The 18,152-nt window shown below is 44.4% G+C and overlaps 1 protein-coding gene across 1 annotated transcript; it reads left to right on the top strand.

Annotated features, from left to right (window-relative positions):
• Nucleotides 1-56: 56 nt before the first annotated feature.
• LOC8032583 (mitochondrial carrier homolog 2) lies at nucleotides 57-16,627 on the top strand. Its single transcript, XM_029993488.4, has 11 exons — nucleotides 57-220; nucleotides 2,955-3,039; nucleotides 3,247-3,353; nucleotides 4,571-4,715; nucleotides 5,935-5,986; nucleotides 7,888-7,947; nucleotides 9,642-9,735; nucleotides 10,788-10,820; nucleotides 12,890-12,957; nucleotides 13,451-13,526; nucleotides 16,458-16,627. Exons 1-11 carry the CDS (start codon nucleotides 80-82, stop codon nucleotides 16,575-16,577), a joined length of 981 nt encoding a protein of 326 aa, XP_029849348.1. The 5' UTR covers nucleotides 57-79; the 3' UTR covers nucleotides 16,578-16,627.
• Nucleotides 16,628-18,152: the final 1,525 nt, after the last annotated feature.

Genomic DNA, 18,152 nt, shown 5'->3' with positions numbered 1-18,152 from the left:
CCGAAATCGAAAACTTGTCACGATCTTTGAAGGAAGAAGCCAGGCCTAGACTTGCCAGAGCGGCTATCGAGTAGACAAGATGGCGGTGTACCCGTCTGAATCGTTCAACTTGTCAGAAAACGAACCCACACCCGTGAAAAACCTGTGGTACGCGATCGTGGGAAGAGCCACAATCACAGCGCTAGCATATCCTTTCGAGTATGTCAAGGTTCTCGTTCAGGTAAGTGCGCTACTAGCACGTGATAGCCGGATTGAGGTACCCGGCTAAGCGCAATTGATAACGACCTCTTGAGAATGGTTCCTTTGAACTTCGCTCCTCTTTTTAACGCTAACAAATTGCTTAGCGGCTACACACTTTAGGAAAACGCGGCGACGAAATAAATCACCAGGAGAATCAGCCCGGAGTGAACTTTGAACGACTCCGGCTAGTGGCTCAAGTGTTACTCGTTGAAGGGTAAAAAATACAATGAATGAAAAGTGTGTTACTGTGGTCGCCGTAATAACTATAAAAAAAAAAAAAAAAAAAAAAAAAGGTGGACATAAACTTAATTTGGTGTTTCTACTGCGGCGGCAGAAGCAAGCGTCGGAGTCCAAATGTAGATGTAAGAAAACCGCTACATTGTTTTGACTAATGTTTGTGTGTACTACTACGTCGAGCAACAAAGCACTGCTTACACACTGAAGCTTGTACAAAAAGAAAAGGAAATAAATAAAACGAATTTCTGAGCTCCGTCTCGCTTCCCGTGAAAACTTGCATAAAATCAATCCATTATAAAATGAATGGCTTGAAATCAGGCCATAAATTACAATTTTTGAAATTTTATTTAGACTGAAAACGTGATGCATAGTCTGTCTTTTGCGTTTGCTTTATTTTATCAGGGTAGTATTAATATGATTAAAATGTGAGGTGTTAGCATTACAAGTAAGGTAACGCGGTTCGTGCTGAAACTGGCACCTGGTTCGGATTGCAAGTGCTACACTTGAACAGAGAATGAGCGTTAAGGGTTGAGTTTATTTTTGCAATAAATAAAAACACCTTTTTTTTTGGCACATCGTAGATAACAAGAGACAGTTTATTACCCAACTGCTAAGAAGAATTTCTTCACTACCACTTCACCCACTGTTTATGTGGAGGCGCATTCTGTGCTGTGGTATACCAAACACAATTGACTTCATATGTATATGCTTATATCTGCCTGCTCAAATTTTACGACGTGACTGCTTTTTACCTTGTTTTGTCTAGCAATGCCTCAATAATCTTGCACGTGCAAGAAGTGTATAATGCTTTTTTTCTCCTCTGCCTGACATACTTTGTTGTTTTGCTGCTTTTTGGTACTATATATGAGGTGCAATCAAAAAGTTCCGAGACTAATTTCGTAGCGTAAAAAGAGAGGGCACCAGTGATGCGCGCGCAGCAGTCGATGGAAGGGACCTTTGTGTCTCATTATACCAAAGGGCATTGCTCTGTGAACAGCTGCGCTACACGAATTTCTGTGACCATGTGCACGGGCACAATGGCGATTTCACCATAGACTGCAGACGAGAACAAGAGCAAACGTCATTTCCGCATCAAACTCGTAAGATATAAAACAGAGACCTGTGCAATGGTTCAGCAGGCTTGTGTCAAAAAGCAGTGAATTTTGCTACATGTTTTAAGTGGCACTCGAGCTTCAGGAACAGCAGAACTTTGCCGGAAGATGAAGAACGGTAGGGCGACCTTGTCCGACCTCTCCTTGACTTCAGCGACGTGCTGCCATTCTTGAGGCACGAGTGCCGCTCAAAACACTTTGCATACCCCGCTACTTTTTGACAGAAGTTTTCTAAATCATTTGCGAGGTCTCTGTTTTATATTCGTAGAGTTTGACATAAAATTGATATTCGCTCTCGCTTTGACTTGCAGTCTATGGAGAGATCGCCATTATGCTCATGCGTGTGGTCAAACAAATTCGTGTAGTGCAGATCGTTTATACGCTGGCATTACTGTGCCGCTCTCTCTTTTTATGCTACAAAATCAGTCTTGGAACTTTTTGATCACACCTCATACTTTTAATGTGAGGCTTTTTTTTCTTTCTCGTGGACTTCTTATCAAGGTAATTTTAATGTGACTGTTTGCATTAGTTTTGATTTGTTCTTGTCTTTTTTTGCCACTGACATTTTAAAGCATTTGACAATGATTGAGTGATATATTATCCTTTGATGCTAAATACTGATGATGAACTCCACGTAAGCTTTCTCTGCGGTTCCTAGGCGAGGCGTTAACCTACGCATTCCCAGATGGCAGGTTTGAATCCCGGCCGAGAAGCCCATAATCTGACAGGCTGATTACAGAGAAGGCGTCATGTAACTGGGGATTTTGGTAGCACATTAAAAGACCTTCAGGCGGTCAGCAATTATCCTCAGTCCTACTCTGGGACGTGTCGGAAACCCTTAGTTGGTTTGACTTACAAACCTTTTAAATTTTTTGCCTTGGGCACCGAGTAAGCGAAAATAAAAACAATAAGTACCCCCCTCGTATACCTATGGGTATTCTTGAAATGGTTGAGTGTTAAATAGTATTCAACATCTGCAGTGTCTAATTCACAGCATTGAGAGGCGTAATTTCTTTTTTATAAATTTTGCTTTTTTAATTTATGCATGTGGAGATTCATGCCAAATTGGCCGAAAATCCAGTTCGGCCTTGGCAAATTATAATCACTCGATGCAGTAGCTTCACCCTATAAACGTTACTGTATAAAATATAAATGCTTGGTGGCTTTTGTCGGGGATGTAAACGTTCCTTGCAAGTTGTGTGCCTGTCATTTGGACTCTGACACAACTTTCTTGGTCAAAAATTTAGATAAAATGCCAAAAAAAAGAAACGGTTGGCTTTTTTTTTTGGTAGACACCGTAACAAAGCTTGAACGTAACATTGTGTCATTTAGAGATGTTTTGTTCGTTGCGGTGGTCCTCTGCAGATTGGACATGAGCCCCTTCCACCAAAGCCGACGCGAAGGTTGCTTGGAAAGCCTGCACTCGCTCTTCCAGGGGCCTTTGAATACAGTAAGTGCATCCTTCACTGCACTTCGGTTTTTCTGCATTTCATGAAGTACACATGAGCAGCAATTGGAGGTGGCTGTGGGATGCCAATCTTCGAATGACACCAAAAGCATGCTGGTTGAAGTGTACCTGACTGCTATAAGACATACTTGTGGTACGAAGAAGAATACTGCATCCCTTAGGAAAAGTAAAGACCGTATTGCCTTGCAGTGAAGTACATCAAAAAGGTGGACGGCTACGCTGGACTGTACAGGGGGCTGAGCGTTCGGCTGGTTGGCAATGTTGTGAGTGGTGCCGTTTTCTCCGAAGTTAACAGGGTGAGTGCCATTCCTGTCGGAGCTGCTTTTAAAGGGACACTGACAGGATATTTCTGCCCACCGAGGTTTTTATTCATGCATGACACATCAGAGCCCAACACAATTTGCGGCTTGCAATTCTTTTTCTTTCCGCCTGCAAACCGCCGATTGAGAACTGGTCGGTTCAAGTTACACTCACTCTCTTCTCCGTGGTCACGTGCAGTTCAGACACGCACACTAAATATAATCATAGTCGTGGTCATTGAAGCACACACTCAATATTAAAAATAGAAACAAATATGAGTAACTTCTCAAAAGCCGCTAATATGTTGATTGAAAAAAAAAAAAAAAAAATTGCACAGGGTACTGGACGCACGCTGGGCATTCTCTGTGCCATTCTCAACATGGCATTGTATCATGGGAGTCGCGGGCTGGATAGCTGGACGAAGCTAAATAAGCGATGGCAGCGGTCGATGGGCTCTACTTCTACTTCAGAACTGTTGTTTGCGGTGCCGGCAGATCTGTCTAGCTTTGAAAGAGAAATTGATTACTGATAAAAACAAGGATTTATTACATACGACACGCCCAGCTAGCAAGCTGATTTGCATGGAGACGTCACGGAGTCATTGCCCCTTCTCCTGGCTGAAGACATGCTCATCTTATGAACACGAATTAGTAAGAGCTTGAAAAACATACAAACGTCGAGTACAAAATGCCTGATGTTTGCATTTTTCGTGCGATGTGCGCCTTTTTTGTCTGCTTCGCATAACCAAAGAAACAAAAGAAAAAAAAATGCTGTTGGGTGTAGCCACAGGACTTCTGGCAACTCTCTCCTCTACATATCTCATTTCTCCCAAGTCCAGTTTCGGTTCTGGGTTTGAGCAGTTGCATTTTTTTACTTCATTAAAAATATGTGTGACTCTGTAGCAAAATATTGATTGGGTAGTCTTAACACCATATTAAATCGCCTGGCAAAAAATCACATAATTTTGGGGGGGTGTCAGTGTCCCTTTTAAGGACTTCTAAGAAAATATTCGTGCATGTTTTTACGTTTGTAGAAACACGATCGACAAGCGACCAAAACTGACTTACTGTATGTGTTCCTCAGTGTAGGCGTATGTCTAGGTGTTCATCAGTGTGGATGTATGTCTAGACGTCCATCTGTGGGTGTATTAAGCATAACTTCATCATGCTTTTCACACCCACACTGATGAACCGTTTTTGTTGCAATCTCGCAGAAACTTCCGGAGGTGCGTGAATTCGAGGACGAGGAAGACGACGACGACATTACTGAGGAGGAGCGGATTATCAACTTCGTCAAGCGTACCTTGAAGCTGATGACGGCAAAGTGTGCTGCCCTTGTCTGCGCCCAGCCTTTTAACGGTGCGTCCGTCATTATTTTTGCCTCATTCCTTGTTTTGTCCGTATTGAAATGCAGTTAAAACAATGGGTGGGTTTTGTGTAAGGTGTGTGTGGGTTTTTATGTAAGGTATCAGTTTTCTCTGGATGGAGATACTGGAATACATTTGTGTCATTCCTCTTTCGATCTACAGGGTCCGATCGAGAAAAGTAAACCCTACTTTTCAGCCCGCGTAAAAAAACTAGGCATCGCACAACGCTCAAACTCTGCCAGAATCTAACCCTAGCGGTCTAAGCAAGATGCCAAAGTTTCAGCTCGATCCGATAACTTAATCAAAAGTTATAAGTGATTTTCTGATAATTTCAATGGGAAAATGGAGCCCATTTTTGCCTGTTTTCAGTTTCTGGTGCCCCATGTGTTCAAAAACTCCGTCGGCAGCCCTTTTCCCATTTGAAATTTTCAGGAAAGCACCTATAACTTTTGATTAAGTTATCGGATCGGGCTGAAACTTTGGCACGTTGCTTGGACCGCTAGGGTTACATTCTGGCAGAATTTTGAGTGTTCTGCGACGCATAGTTTTTTTACGCGGGCCGAAAAGTAGGGTTTACTTTTCTCGATCGGACCCTATAGACAGGGTTCTCATACCTACTGTAATTTTGGGTACTAAGCAGAAATGTGAACTTTGTTTTATTTATTCTGTTTATTTTTTTTTTAATAAAAATTGTGACTTTGGCATTTGTTTCTACTAACAGTTGTACTATGGACCCATCAATGACTATGGCAAAAAGTTTAGGTCTACCTATTCCACAGGCATTAAATTCGGGTACAACAAAACCATTCTTGTAGTTTTTGTATTATTCTAAAAAAGTGATCAAATGTTGAGATTTTTTCTCTATAATAGTAATTATAAATGAGCCATTTTAGTTATTTCTAATTCATAAACTTCTTTTTTTATATATATATATTTTTGTTTATTAGAGATTTTGACAGGCTAGCAAGCTAGTCAGATCAGACTATGTTAGTACGTTGCGTTGGTAAATGTTATTCAGTCAATTTGGCCCAGAGTGTGAATGGGCCGAGACACGCGTTAGGGTCTAGGTCTGTTTAGTCGAGCTTTGGCTTGGCTTGTAAGCTGGGCAAGGTCAGGTTGGTTCGTACTGGCAGGGTTTCTGCTTTGCAGTTTCACTTGGCTACTTCCGATCCACCCGTCGTATGTGACCATTGTTTGTGGCATTTTTACAGTGGTCACGGTACGCTGCATGGCTCAGTTTGTCGGGAGGGAAGAGAAGTATGCGTAAGTATTGCCCCACGTTGATTCAGAAAGTTTGGCACGTGGTATCGGAGCTGTTATTGGCTCTTCTGGAGTCTGGTTCACAGATTTATGTTTGACTGACTGCGTTATGGGGAGAGCACACACTGGCACATCAGGCTGTCCTGGAACAAATTCAATCTGCATATAACTAGGCTGAAGGTTTTGCAGTAGTTGCAAGATGACATCGACACACTCCAAAATGTCCCATAAAAATAAATTTTACAAAAAGCTTTTTTTTGCAAAATTAAATTATGCATTGTTGAACGTTCATTCTCCACTCAAACGCAGCCCTAGCAGTCTGAATTAGATGCCAAAGTTTCAGAAATAACCGTTATATTATTTTAAAGTTGACAAGTAATTTTCTGAAATTTTTAATGGGAAAGTGGCAGCTGAGGAGCTCTTGAATACGCAGAGTCGAATAGTGCCAGTTACCGAAAACGGACGAAAACGGCCCCATTCTCCTATTGAAATTTCCAGGAAATCACTTACAACTTTTAAATAAGATAAGGGATAATTCTGAAACTTTGGGCATCTGTTTCAGGCTGCAAGGGCTACATTTTGGTTAAATAATGAACATTCGAAAATCCATAGTTCTTTCTTTTCGTTTTCTGTGGTAAAAAAAAAATATTGTAAATTTTTTGGGGGGACATGTTGCATATATGAGATGGTTTCTGACAACTTTCACATTCATGTTTCAAGTCCAGAATGAAAGAATGGTGTGTAAATAATGAGGAAATATGCACAGATTGGGAGTGTTCCAGGTTTACCCTATAGGTGGTGCCAGTGTTATATCATTGTGAGGCGTCACGAGTGAATGCAGTTGGTCACAGTGTGTGTACCAGCTTTAGACTACATATGGTGTTTCATAGTGGAAAACTAGTTTGTCTTTGGAAACTATGGGACTTGCACGGCGTCTCAAGTGGATCCACCTACTGCATAGAAGAGCTGTAGTTACTTTTTAAATTGGGTGCAGTGTGTTTGTGACACCAGACTCAAATAAGTTCCTTTGTAAGAATTGTTTGACTTGCGGTATATTGTAAGCATGACGGTCGACTACCGTAAAATCCCGTAAGGGAGCTTACCCAAATGAAGAGATAACTGGTAGAAAACATGACGTGGGCTACCTTTGGGGGTGAGGCTGCAAAACTTTATCAAAAATTAACAATAATCACGAGGGGCACCGCTGCAAACCACGTGACACAGGAACTGATACTGCAGATCGCGGACACGGCAAATTCGCGTTTGACAATGCGATAAACACGCCGAAATTCGCTAAGAGCTCCTGTGTCACGGGAAAGGATACTGCAGATTGTGGATGCAGCGAATTCATGTTCCACGCTGCGACAAACATGCGGAAACCGTCTAAAGTTGCGTTCCATGAGAACCGATATCACACGCACATATCGTAAACAGAAAACGCGGGAACTCGCTGTGAACCCGCTTGTCAGTCGTACCCGTACTGCAGATCGTGCGGTTCATGCTATTTCTGTTGGGCATCATGCATTGTCCAATGGGAATTGGGGAGTGGCCGATGTTTCGGAATCTTTATGTTGCAGATATTTAGCCAGCAAAACGGAATGGGCGATCTGTCGGGGGAGGGTGCCCTTACGGGATTTTACGGGAATGTCTGAAATTAGGTGCTCAACAACCGATGTCATTCATCGAAGGGAGGAGACGTTCCAGCGAAGCAGTCTTTTAAGTTGGATGTTGCTTGTCTTACTAACCCGGTTGTAAACGGCGCGTATTTAAGCGAGTACCTTTAAACGTCAGTTTCAAGTTTGTGAGCAATGTCCTTTCTAACAAGTTTTATTCAAGCCAGTGGAATTGGATTGCCCGTCGGAACCAGGGTACAAGAATGGGATGTTTCTTTTTGCTGCTTGCAGAGGGATCTTCAGCTCCATTGGAGAAATTTACAGGGAAGAAGGAATCATGGGACTTTTCAGGTACAGCCACGATTTTTCTATATCTGCGTGTACTCAAATGTCTGCATCGCACCTTAACTTCCATAGCTGCTGTCAATTATTTTGGACTATCTCACTGACTTGTTGGTTTGTTGAATTCTAGATTCTATTTAGTTTTAACCAATGATTTTATCACATTTTTACGTAAAAATTTATTTTCTGAAGTCATAATCTTGCTTAGTGCATTTAACATTTTACAGTCGAATCTTGTTAATTCGAACTCGAGGGGGACCGAAAATTTGTTCGAATTAAACGGAGTTCGAATTAAAGAAAGCTCATTAAATGGAGTATTTACGTGCAGCGCTGCGTTGGGTGGCGCATGTGCACTGAGCTAACACATGAGTGACGAGTTTTGGGACACTTATTTACACCGATCACCAACGAAAGTAATCCGTGATGCTTGCCTGTGCGCGGTTCCCCAGTCTTGAATGAACAACATCGCTTGAAGCTTGGAGACTAGCTCTAACTTGGCATCAGCATTCTCCTGGCATGAGAAGTAGTGCGTGGTTGTGTCCAGCGTCGGCGCTACGTCAGTTGCACTAGGTGGGGCATTTCTTCGCTGGCATCAGAATCTTCGCCACTAAGGGTTGAAGGGTCTTCAAATGTGGCTTGTTAAAGGCACGTAGCCTGAATGATCTTGGCGTCAGTTATCCATGACATCAGTCGCATGCCCACTGAAAGCATGCCGAAGCGCAGCAACGCGCGAGTGCAAGGCAAGAAACGTAACTGTCCGCGCCCATTGAAAACGCGCCGAACCGCAGCAACACGCGGGTGCAAGGCAAGAAATGTAACTATCGTGCTCCCGCCGAAAACACACCGAAGAGCAGCGGCGGAGCACTGTCGCCGTGCAAAAAAGAAAACGACAACAGCCTCTGCCAGCACCGCACCGCTCATTGCAGCATTCAAGGTCACTACGTCATCGGTTGTCATGGTTACTTGGAACTGAAGTCAGGAGTAGCAGCTGACGAACGGCATAGTGTGGCCACACTGCCGGGTCGGAGTCGCTGCCTCGTGAGTAAGCCCGCTCCTGAGAGCATGGTCAGCGGCGCGGGATGTTCGAATTAACCGGCACGAATGCTCAAGCGTTCAAATTACCGGGCGTTTTCGTACATTGAAATACATATGGTGTGGATTGAACCATAGCGTCAGTTCAAATAAACCGAGAGGTTGAATTAAGCGTGTTCGAGTTAACGAGATTCGACTGTATCTGCCACAATTAGCCTCATCTGCTTGCATTCTCTTCAGCTTGTCAGAAAAACCTTTGAGCATTAGCCGGCAGTTCCGAAAGAAGAGTTCCTTCTGCATGTGTGTGCTCATGTGGAGGGAGTGCCTTATGCTTTGTTTTACTTAGTATTGCCAAAACTAAGGCTGGAAGCATGCCCTCGTAGCTTTACAGCTTCCTGCCCTCGTGTGACCGTAGATCCTTTCCAAAGCAAGCTTCTTGTGCTGTAGCCTTGACTTTACTGCCTCTGAGAGGTAGAATGGTATAGGAAGGGTATTTGTCTCGTGCTTATAGCATTTTCAGAATAGCTAACAGAGTGCAGACTGCCAAACAAGGGAGTATTATATTATCGTGATTGGCAGCTAGCTATAAGGGGTTCGGCACAGCTTTCCTGTCGTCTTGTGCGCTATGGGTCCGGAAGTCTTCTGATGCAGTGCTCGATGCCCGCTTGCAGTGGCTTGGTGCCCCGACTGATTGGAGAAGTGCTGACGATATGGTTCGCGAGTACGATAGCCTTTGTGATCAACGCCTACATCGTACAGGACAAGGTAGGTGGGCCGGCATTCCCATTCTTGCGGGCAGGTCTTGCGAATGTCGGTTTGCAAACCCTCCTTGATTGGCCAATGACCGGCCATGAGCCAATGAAAGATGGCGAGATTTCGATTTTTAACGGCAGTCTGTTGACCCCGTTGTGCTCGCAACATTGACCACGTGCGGGTGGCACGGACTGACAATTAAATTGTTAGAAAATTTTGATAATATAGTTACTGACAGAGTGGGACCGGCAGGGCATGTCTTTCAAACGCCCGGCCTCCAGACGCGCTCCATGCCTTCTGCCTTGATTTGGCTGCGCTCGAGGTGCTCAATGTGCTCGAGACTTGTTGTTCAAGGTAGGAAGTTCGCTCTGGAGGCATAACGACTGAAGGAACCTGTGAGTTTACTATACCATGAAATACTGAACAAACACCCACCCAAACTTCGGAGATATAATCTTTAAAAACTAAAGGATGAACAATTGTTATGTCAGAGGACAGAAATGGCAAAGGGGCACACGAGAGCGTGGTCTTCACTGCTTTGCGCCGGTGTTTCGGGACAAGGGTCTGACACGGAGGAGCACCTCTGTTAGCTATAGTTGACGACAGGCTAAGATTTCAGGGCGAGAGAAAGGAAGGTTGGGGGAGGAGGAAGCAGGTTATTGTTGGAGAGTAGAAGAAGAAACATCCCCCTCTCTCCACCATTCCGCCCGTTTCCTCGTCCCCAGCCTTCCTTCCCCTCGCTCTGAACCCTTAGCCTGTCGTCAATTATAGGTAGGCCCAGAAGTCTGATGGGTGCTGGAAACGTCCTTCGTTTATCTTTTTAATGTTTCGTAACTAGCGGGTGGGTACTTATTGTGACATGGGCACATGCTCAGTATTTTACGATAGATCAGTTTTGCACTCCCATAGCTGATAACGGAATGCTCGAGTTGTCGGCGAAAATTTATAACACACTTTTAGGGTGATGCGTGGAGTCTGGCACTTTGTACACACATCATAACAATAGGCATTACCTTTGGGGTGGCAAATTGATGTCTAAGGAAAGTTCCTTCCTCTGTTTGCAGACGTTACAAAGCTACATCAGTGCTACAACTTTGGTGAGTGAAGTTTTTTTGTTTTTTTCTATGGTTTCTGTGATCAGGTGTGATCGGAGTGTTTTCGAGGAGCTTGCAAGGTGGCATGCAGGTCTGAAGGCTGCTTGCTCGTAATGCAGAAGCCAATATTAACGGGACAGTCTCATCTGCCAATGCTCTTGTTTGAAGTAAGCCTAAGGTTGGCTATGAGAGCCTCATGCACATTAACGAAAACAAACATGTTTGATCACAACTGAAATTATTGGTATTCAAACAGTACTTGTCTAGATTGTTTGGTACCAAATGCAATTGGATGCTTGAAAAGTACCGTATTTGCTCGAGTAATAGCCGCAGCTCTTATGAACAATGCCTGTGGGTCTGCTTTCCCGTGGAACACGGGGATAGCAAATCACCGCAATCGGCAGAAAAATGGCAGCGATTTACGGGACAGAGATAATGTCTTCAAGCGAAATTGCTCTCTGTTCAGATTGCATTTTTACGGAGAATCGTGCTCTCGACCTTGTTATTCGCTTCATTTTTTATGCTGAATGCAATGATTGGCTTTATGTGTCTTTTGCAGAATAGTAGACACAAGGGCCTGGTTCATAAGAAGTGTGGCTATTACTCGAGCAAATAGAGTACTTGCCTCAATTGGATAAGTAATTGGATGTTGATTTAGAAGCATCAATGGTTTTGCTTGTTACTTCACTAAGCCACATGATTATTGTAGCTCATCTAATGTATGTTTATTTTAATAGATGCAAGGTGTGTAATTCAAACTTCATTTTACAAAGATTTTTGGCTTGGTTGAGACATTCCTATTTCTTCTCTTTGATTTTTGTGTGACAGCTTAAATAATGACGGAAAGAGTGAGCTAAAGTGTATGTGTGCACCTTACTTGTAATTTAATCACCTCATAGGTTAGCCAAGTTCTCTACTCAAATAATGATAATTGAAAAGAACATTGCGAAAATTATTCTCAAAGGGGAACACTACTGAGAAAAAACAAATTTCTGCAAAAACAGTTGAATTTGAAAAATGTCATACTTATATCTACCAATATCCAGAGAGAATTCTCAGAAAGTTTCATTTGTTTACACTGCATAGTTATTTTTTACAAATTATTTTCAGTCCAGCAATGCTAAAGAAAAGGTAGAGATTCGAGCACCTTGAACACATTTTTCTCCGTTCGAGTTTTTAGCATAAATTTTACCTTAAAAAGCTATTGTTCCAGTATGGAACTATTGAGAGACTTAATATTTGCGGTTTATATGCCAAAATTTTATGGAGCCAGTTACCATGAACTTAGATTTTGAATTTTGATGCTCTTTCATAATGAAAAATTGTAATTTGCAAACTTTTGTGTATGTAAAAAAAAAAGTTTGTTTTCATAAATTTTTGTTTACTTAAAAAGTTCATATTTTTTAAATTTCTTTTCGTAGTAACCGCCAAAAGGTATTCCATTATGCGTTCCACCAAAAAAATATGTGGTTATCAACACCATTTCTCAACAATAGATTCATTGAGCAGATTCAATGCAAAGCTATCCTTTACTTTGTTCTGGGGGTATAGTACCCCATAAAATTGGTTCACAGGCCTGAAACTTTGCATGCTGTCTTTCTATATGACCGCAAACACCACCTGCAAATATCACGCCAATTGAGTGAATGGTTCAAAAGTTGACGTTATGATTAGCGACTGAGACATTATGATTAGCGATGCCTGCCCCCCCCCCCCCCCCCCCCCTCCCTTTCTTTTCTTGAAAAAAAAAGTTTTTTTGTTGACCATGGCTATAGGTGATGCGCACATGCAAGCTACCCCAAGTTATAAAGGGTGCAGCCGTTAACATCTATCTATTCATTCACCCTTTTACTTGATGCTTATCATTGCTGTCTATAGCAATAAAGGATGCCCTTTTCACACTGAAATTAGTTGTCTCATTTTATGCCCCCCCCCCCCTCCCTCCCCTCTTCCCTTTCCTCCATCAATCCGGCGGGTCCCCAAGAGGTCCCCGACTCATCCATGCTTGAGAACCACTGCAGTGTTGCCTGCACGATTGATTGCTGTTGTTCCACTCTGTCTCTCTTTTGCAGTTTCTTTCAAGTTCAGTGACATACCCCTTTACCCTGGTGGGAACAGTGATGGCTGTTTCTGGGAGCAGGTAAGTTCGAGTTGCTGTCAGTCATTACCTAAGGCTCCGACCCCGTGGATGATGTCGTGGGGAGGTGAGTCGTGGTTTTGAGAAATATCTTAAATAATTGTGGAAGTGATTAGCAAGGAGTTAGCCTGCTAGCGTGTTTTCTTCATCCTGGTTAGAGTTAAGGAAAGGTGCAACATCCCTAGCCTGAGAATAAGCCAGGGTTGTCTTCAGTCAATTTCGGTGCTTGTTCTTTATTGATTGACACAGAGTATATCTCCCTTCCCCTGCACATATCCAGAGCACTAGTCATTTCCTGTGATGCCATTTTTGTTTGGAACATACCTATGAAGGATGTCAAGCTGTTGCCACAAAAATTTGGAATGTTCAAGTGTTACAAATATCTTCAGTTATGATTTTACAAATTCAGGGATGCCTTGCCCTTCCTGCTTTGTATGCAGGGCAAAAGGTTATAGAGGTCCCCAGGAACTTCAGTTCTCTCGTTTCTTTGCATTAGTTTACAGGCTGGCACCCCGCCCGCCATGCCCATCTATCCAAGCTGGACAGAGTGCTGGAGGCACCTCAGTTCCACGGTGAGTGGTTGGAAGCGAGTCGCGCCGTTGTAGGGACATGGCGAGAGAAACATATGGATAAGTTTCTGATTTATTTTTCTTTGCCCATTATATATTCACACTTTTACCTAATCTGATGCCAGTCCAGATACTCCTGGATGAGCATCGTACCGGCGTGCGGTCGTGTATCACTACTGCGTGACGCACGTTAAAGACCCCAGGCTAGCGGTTTGTACCGCACTGGCTAAATTTCTCATCTACAGCTGGGAGACTCGTCGCCCCTGTGAGGCAGACCAAGTTCTAGGCTGTATAAACACACACACAACCCAATTTTTTTTTTTTTTTTTTTTTTCCAAATACTCCAAATACCAGTCCCTCGAAACATCTGGGTATATATGTATCAGTTTTGCGTTGGTTGCTTGCCAGATTGGTTATTATGTTCCAAACTACCACCCAATGCAACCAACGCCGTCCTCGTAACCTTTCTGCCTCACTGTGCCGTGGCTCTTGCCCTGGCAAACGTTAGTTTGGAAAGAACTGATGCTTCTGCAATTATCCATTCATATTTCTAACTTTATGTACCGTATTACTCGCATAATAAACGCACCCCCCACAACGGGCATCAATATTTGGACTTTTTTTTCCCATATGTAATCAACTCGCCTCCAATTTTCGGATCTGCGAGTCTTGAATTGCGTCCAATTTAGCAAGCCACCAAGCCAGTTTTCTTTTGCCGTCAAGCGGTCAGGCCAAGTCAAGCCAAGCCAAACCGCTCTCATAATGGCCGCGAGTGCTTAGTTGCGGAAGTGATCAACCGTGAAACCGAGTGTCGCGCACACTTGACGGAGCTTGGGTCGAGGAACTGCCGAGCCCCGGACATTCTTCGCCTATCGGATGCATTGATATCAGCAAACGAGCCGTCGTCTGTGGTCCGCTTTCGGACAGTGAAATCATGAAAGTGGTTAGGCCTAATTTCACATACTCCGGGTAAATAAGTTTATTTAATCCGTAACATAAAGGCTCAGCGAGGTGCACGCTGCGCTGTAGGCTGAGAGTGTCTGGTAGCCTCTTCATGAACGAAACTTGATCCGTGCTAGCGGGCTTCGGCGGTCGGCCTTTGGACCCACGTAGAGTTCTCATACGCGTAGTCGCGGATATACCTGAATTGCTGCCGGATACTGGTAATATATATCGCCTAAGAACGGTGCCGTTGCTTTTCGTACTGAGCGAGCTTCGTAGGGCGCTTTTCCTTCCGCAAAAGGCACCCTGAATTCGCCCTAAAAAGGTTTGGAACTTATAAAGCATGGTTACTGTTGCGCACCCCCGACCAGCCGTCGGTGCGCCTCCATCACTGGAGACGTTCCACAGTACCTTGTGTGTCATATCAGCAACCAATATGACATTTGCACGAACTGTGTAAATGCAAAAAAATTTACCCGTGTAATGAATGCCCCCCCCCCCCCCCTCCCCCAGATCTGTGTTGATTTTTTGCGGAAAAAAGTGTGTTCATTATGCGAGTAAATACGGTATTGCACGCACTCTAGCATTTCTGTTGGGTTTGGTATTCCTTGTTAAAGGGACACTGACACCTCCAAAATGGTTGTTTTATTTTTGCCACGCTTCAGAACATTACGGCATTACGGCTTCAGAACACTACCCAATCAATATTTCGCTACAGTGTCACATATATTTTTAATAAAGTAAAAAAACGCAACTGTTTGAAACCGAAACTGGACTGGGGAGGAAGATGAAATATAAAGGAGGAGAGGGTTGGTGGAAGTCACGTGGCTGTGCAACCTATTTTTTCTTCAGTTAACATATTTATGGCATTTAGAAGCCATGGAAAATGGGTATCATGTTTCTTTTATATTTTAATATCGAGTGTGTGCCTTCACTGACCCAAGACTGATTATATTTGGTGGTTGTGACCACGGAGAAGAGAGTGAGCACAACTCAAACTGGCCAGTTCTTGATCGGCGGTTTTCGGGCAGGAAGTAAACGAATTTCGAGTCGCAAATTGTGTTCTGTGTTGGGCTCTCATATGTCATGTATAAATAAAAACCTTGGCGAGCATAAATACCCTGTCAGTGTCCCTTTAAGCTTAGTTTCACATCACTTCATGTTGGCAGTCCACTCCCTTTGGGGTTTCGACGTTCCTGAAAAATAGAAGGATGTCACCTTTAAGTTTATACAAAAATTTATCTTGCAGTCCCATAGTCAATTATCCTTGCTAAAGCTTCCTCGTCAACTGCCCTGCCACCATGACTGCAATGTCGCGAGCAGTGAGCTAAAAAGTTGCGAGTAGACACTTTGCAAAATGGTTCAGTGACGGCTGTTTTAATAAGACAGAACCCAGGGTTATTGGTACTCCCAATAAGATCCCTCGCTTACTACGTCAACCATGTACCTCTATGCCATGGTACTCACACTAGGCTCGTTCAATTTACCCGCACTTTCAGCACCAGCTGCACTTGGTACACTCCACTCTGTTCGATTTACCAGTGCACGCCCGTCTGAAAACGCAACTGAAAGTGCATCGCCCCACACTTTTCTGCATCAGGCTATGCTTTCCTGCACCAGTGCAGGTAAATCGAATGAGCCCATTGTGCTGTTAGCATCAAGCTCCGTGGCTCGATCAATGTTGCTTGCGGTACCTCTGTATGGCTGCTACATGTCACAGCCACAAAATAAAATTTAGAAACAAGTTTCTTTTCTTTTTTTCTCAGGGTCGTGTACAACTGCAACTGTGTGGCTGCGGTAACAACTGTACAATTAGCTATTGCGTCACCGTGTCACGCCCGTCTTGCTTTCAGCGGCTAATTACTGCTGCCGCCGGGTCGTTCCTACTGCAACACAGCCGGCACCCCTAATATTAAGCTAGCTCGCAATTACTGTTCAGTTAGTGGCATTGTATGACTCGGTTAACGAGACGTGGTGGCTGTGGGACTGCAGGGGCAGCTGAAGAGAGGCTCGGCCATCCTGTGGAGGTACTACCAAGGACCCTACATTGTGGACGAGCGGGGGGTGCCCATGCCTGCGGGATCAGTCAAGCTGCTCAAGGCATCTCAGTGAAGGGCTTACTCGCCCCTCCCCCCGAACAAGTGCAAGGAGCCATCACAGGTCTGCACAGCTACTTTGTATTGTCTCTTGTAATGTGAGCATTACAAAAGACTGTCTCTAGTAGTTTCACTGGACACGTCTGAAGGCCTTTACTAGTGTCACTGGAGATCCAAACTGTCTTTTCTACTGTCACTGTATACTTGAAGGCTGTTGCTAGTGTCACTGGAGGTCCTTAGTAGTGTCACTGTATACTCCTGGAGGCTGTTGCTAGTGTAACTGGAGGTCCCCACCGAGAGTGTCGCTAGTGTCACTGGAGGTTCTTACAGACAGTGTTGTTAGTTTCACTGGAGGTCGAAGGGTGTTGCTAGTGTCACTGGAGGTTCTTACAGACAGTGTTGTTCGTTTAACTGGAGGTCCTTTCCAAGGGTGTTGCTAGCACCACTGGAGGTCCTTACTGTGTCACTGTTAACTTGTAGAGGCTGGCTGCTGCTAGTGTCACTGTATACTCAGAGCCTGTTGTTAGTATCGCTGTTTGTTTACAGAGGCTGTAGTCACTGGAGGTTCTTACTAGTGTCATTGTACATTCACAGAGGCTGCTGCTAATGTCGCTTAAAGGGCCCCTGAAAAGAAGAAAAAAGTTTTTCAAAAACAGTCTGGTTGAGACACGCGTGTCAAAAAATGAATTTTACGCGAAAAAAAAATTTTTTTAGAGCAATATTGACTGCGCCAGACGCAATGTAGTCGGCAGTCACCTCCTTTCCACTTTTCTCTCTCTCGGTATCTCGGGCGCTTGGAGGAGAGGTAGTCCCCGCCTCTTCGTAGTGGATCGGCTTGGCTGCTTTCCTGGCTTGGCTGCGCCCTGCACGAGAGCCATTGCTACTTCCTGGCCGTGTTCCAAAATTGACTCGATCTTACCCCAGGGTGAGGGTTTTGTACTCTTGGCGTTCTAAAACCTACCCGCGTACAGCGTTTTTCAATCTGTGCTGTCACGTGATACGATCCGCCGGAGAAACTCGGATCCATTTGGAGATTTGGAACACAGCCCCTGGCCGGCTGTCTGCCGGTCGAACGACATATCGCGTCGTATCGTGCACGTACCGTGGTCACCGTGGTCGTACACACAGTACATAGTCGTCGCGGTGGACCCCGACCTGAAGCGTCGGTTGCTTCAACGCTGCCAGCAGCTCGGCCTTCGTCCGTACGAGGACACGCCTCGCCAGCCGGAAGGCGTCCGCTCCGATCGCCGCGAGGCACCCGCTTCGCCGCGGCGAAGCGGGTGCCTCGACGAGTTCGTTCGAGCCGCACGATCCTTCAAGCCGCCGCGAGGACACGCAGTGGTAACTGATTTTTTTTTTATTAAACGTTGAGTGCGGTGCCGCGTGCCTCACTAAACTCTTTACGGGAACCACGGGAACCGACATCTAAACAAACATTGGCACTGGCGCGCGCCAGAAAACAAACAAAAGATGAGGTAAACGGGACACACGAATCGCGCAAAGAGCAGAAAAACAGAAACCTGTCACCCCGCGCCACTTCCTAAGTACTTACTATGACTGACTAACTAACACAAGCAACAAGCCCTCTTCA

This window comes from Ixodes scapularis, unplaced genomic scaffold (assembly GCF_016920785.2).
Source record: "Ixodes scapularis isolate PalLabHiFi unplaced genomic scaffold, ASM1692078v2 PGA_scaffold4__175_contigs__length_147842914, whole genome shotgun sequence".
Taxonomy (NCBI): domain Eukaryota; kingdom Metazoa; phylum Arthropoda; class Arachnida; order Ixodida; family Ixodidae; genus Ixodes; species Ixodes scapularis.
This window is presented reverse-complemented; position numbering and strand designations above follow the sequence as displayed.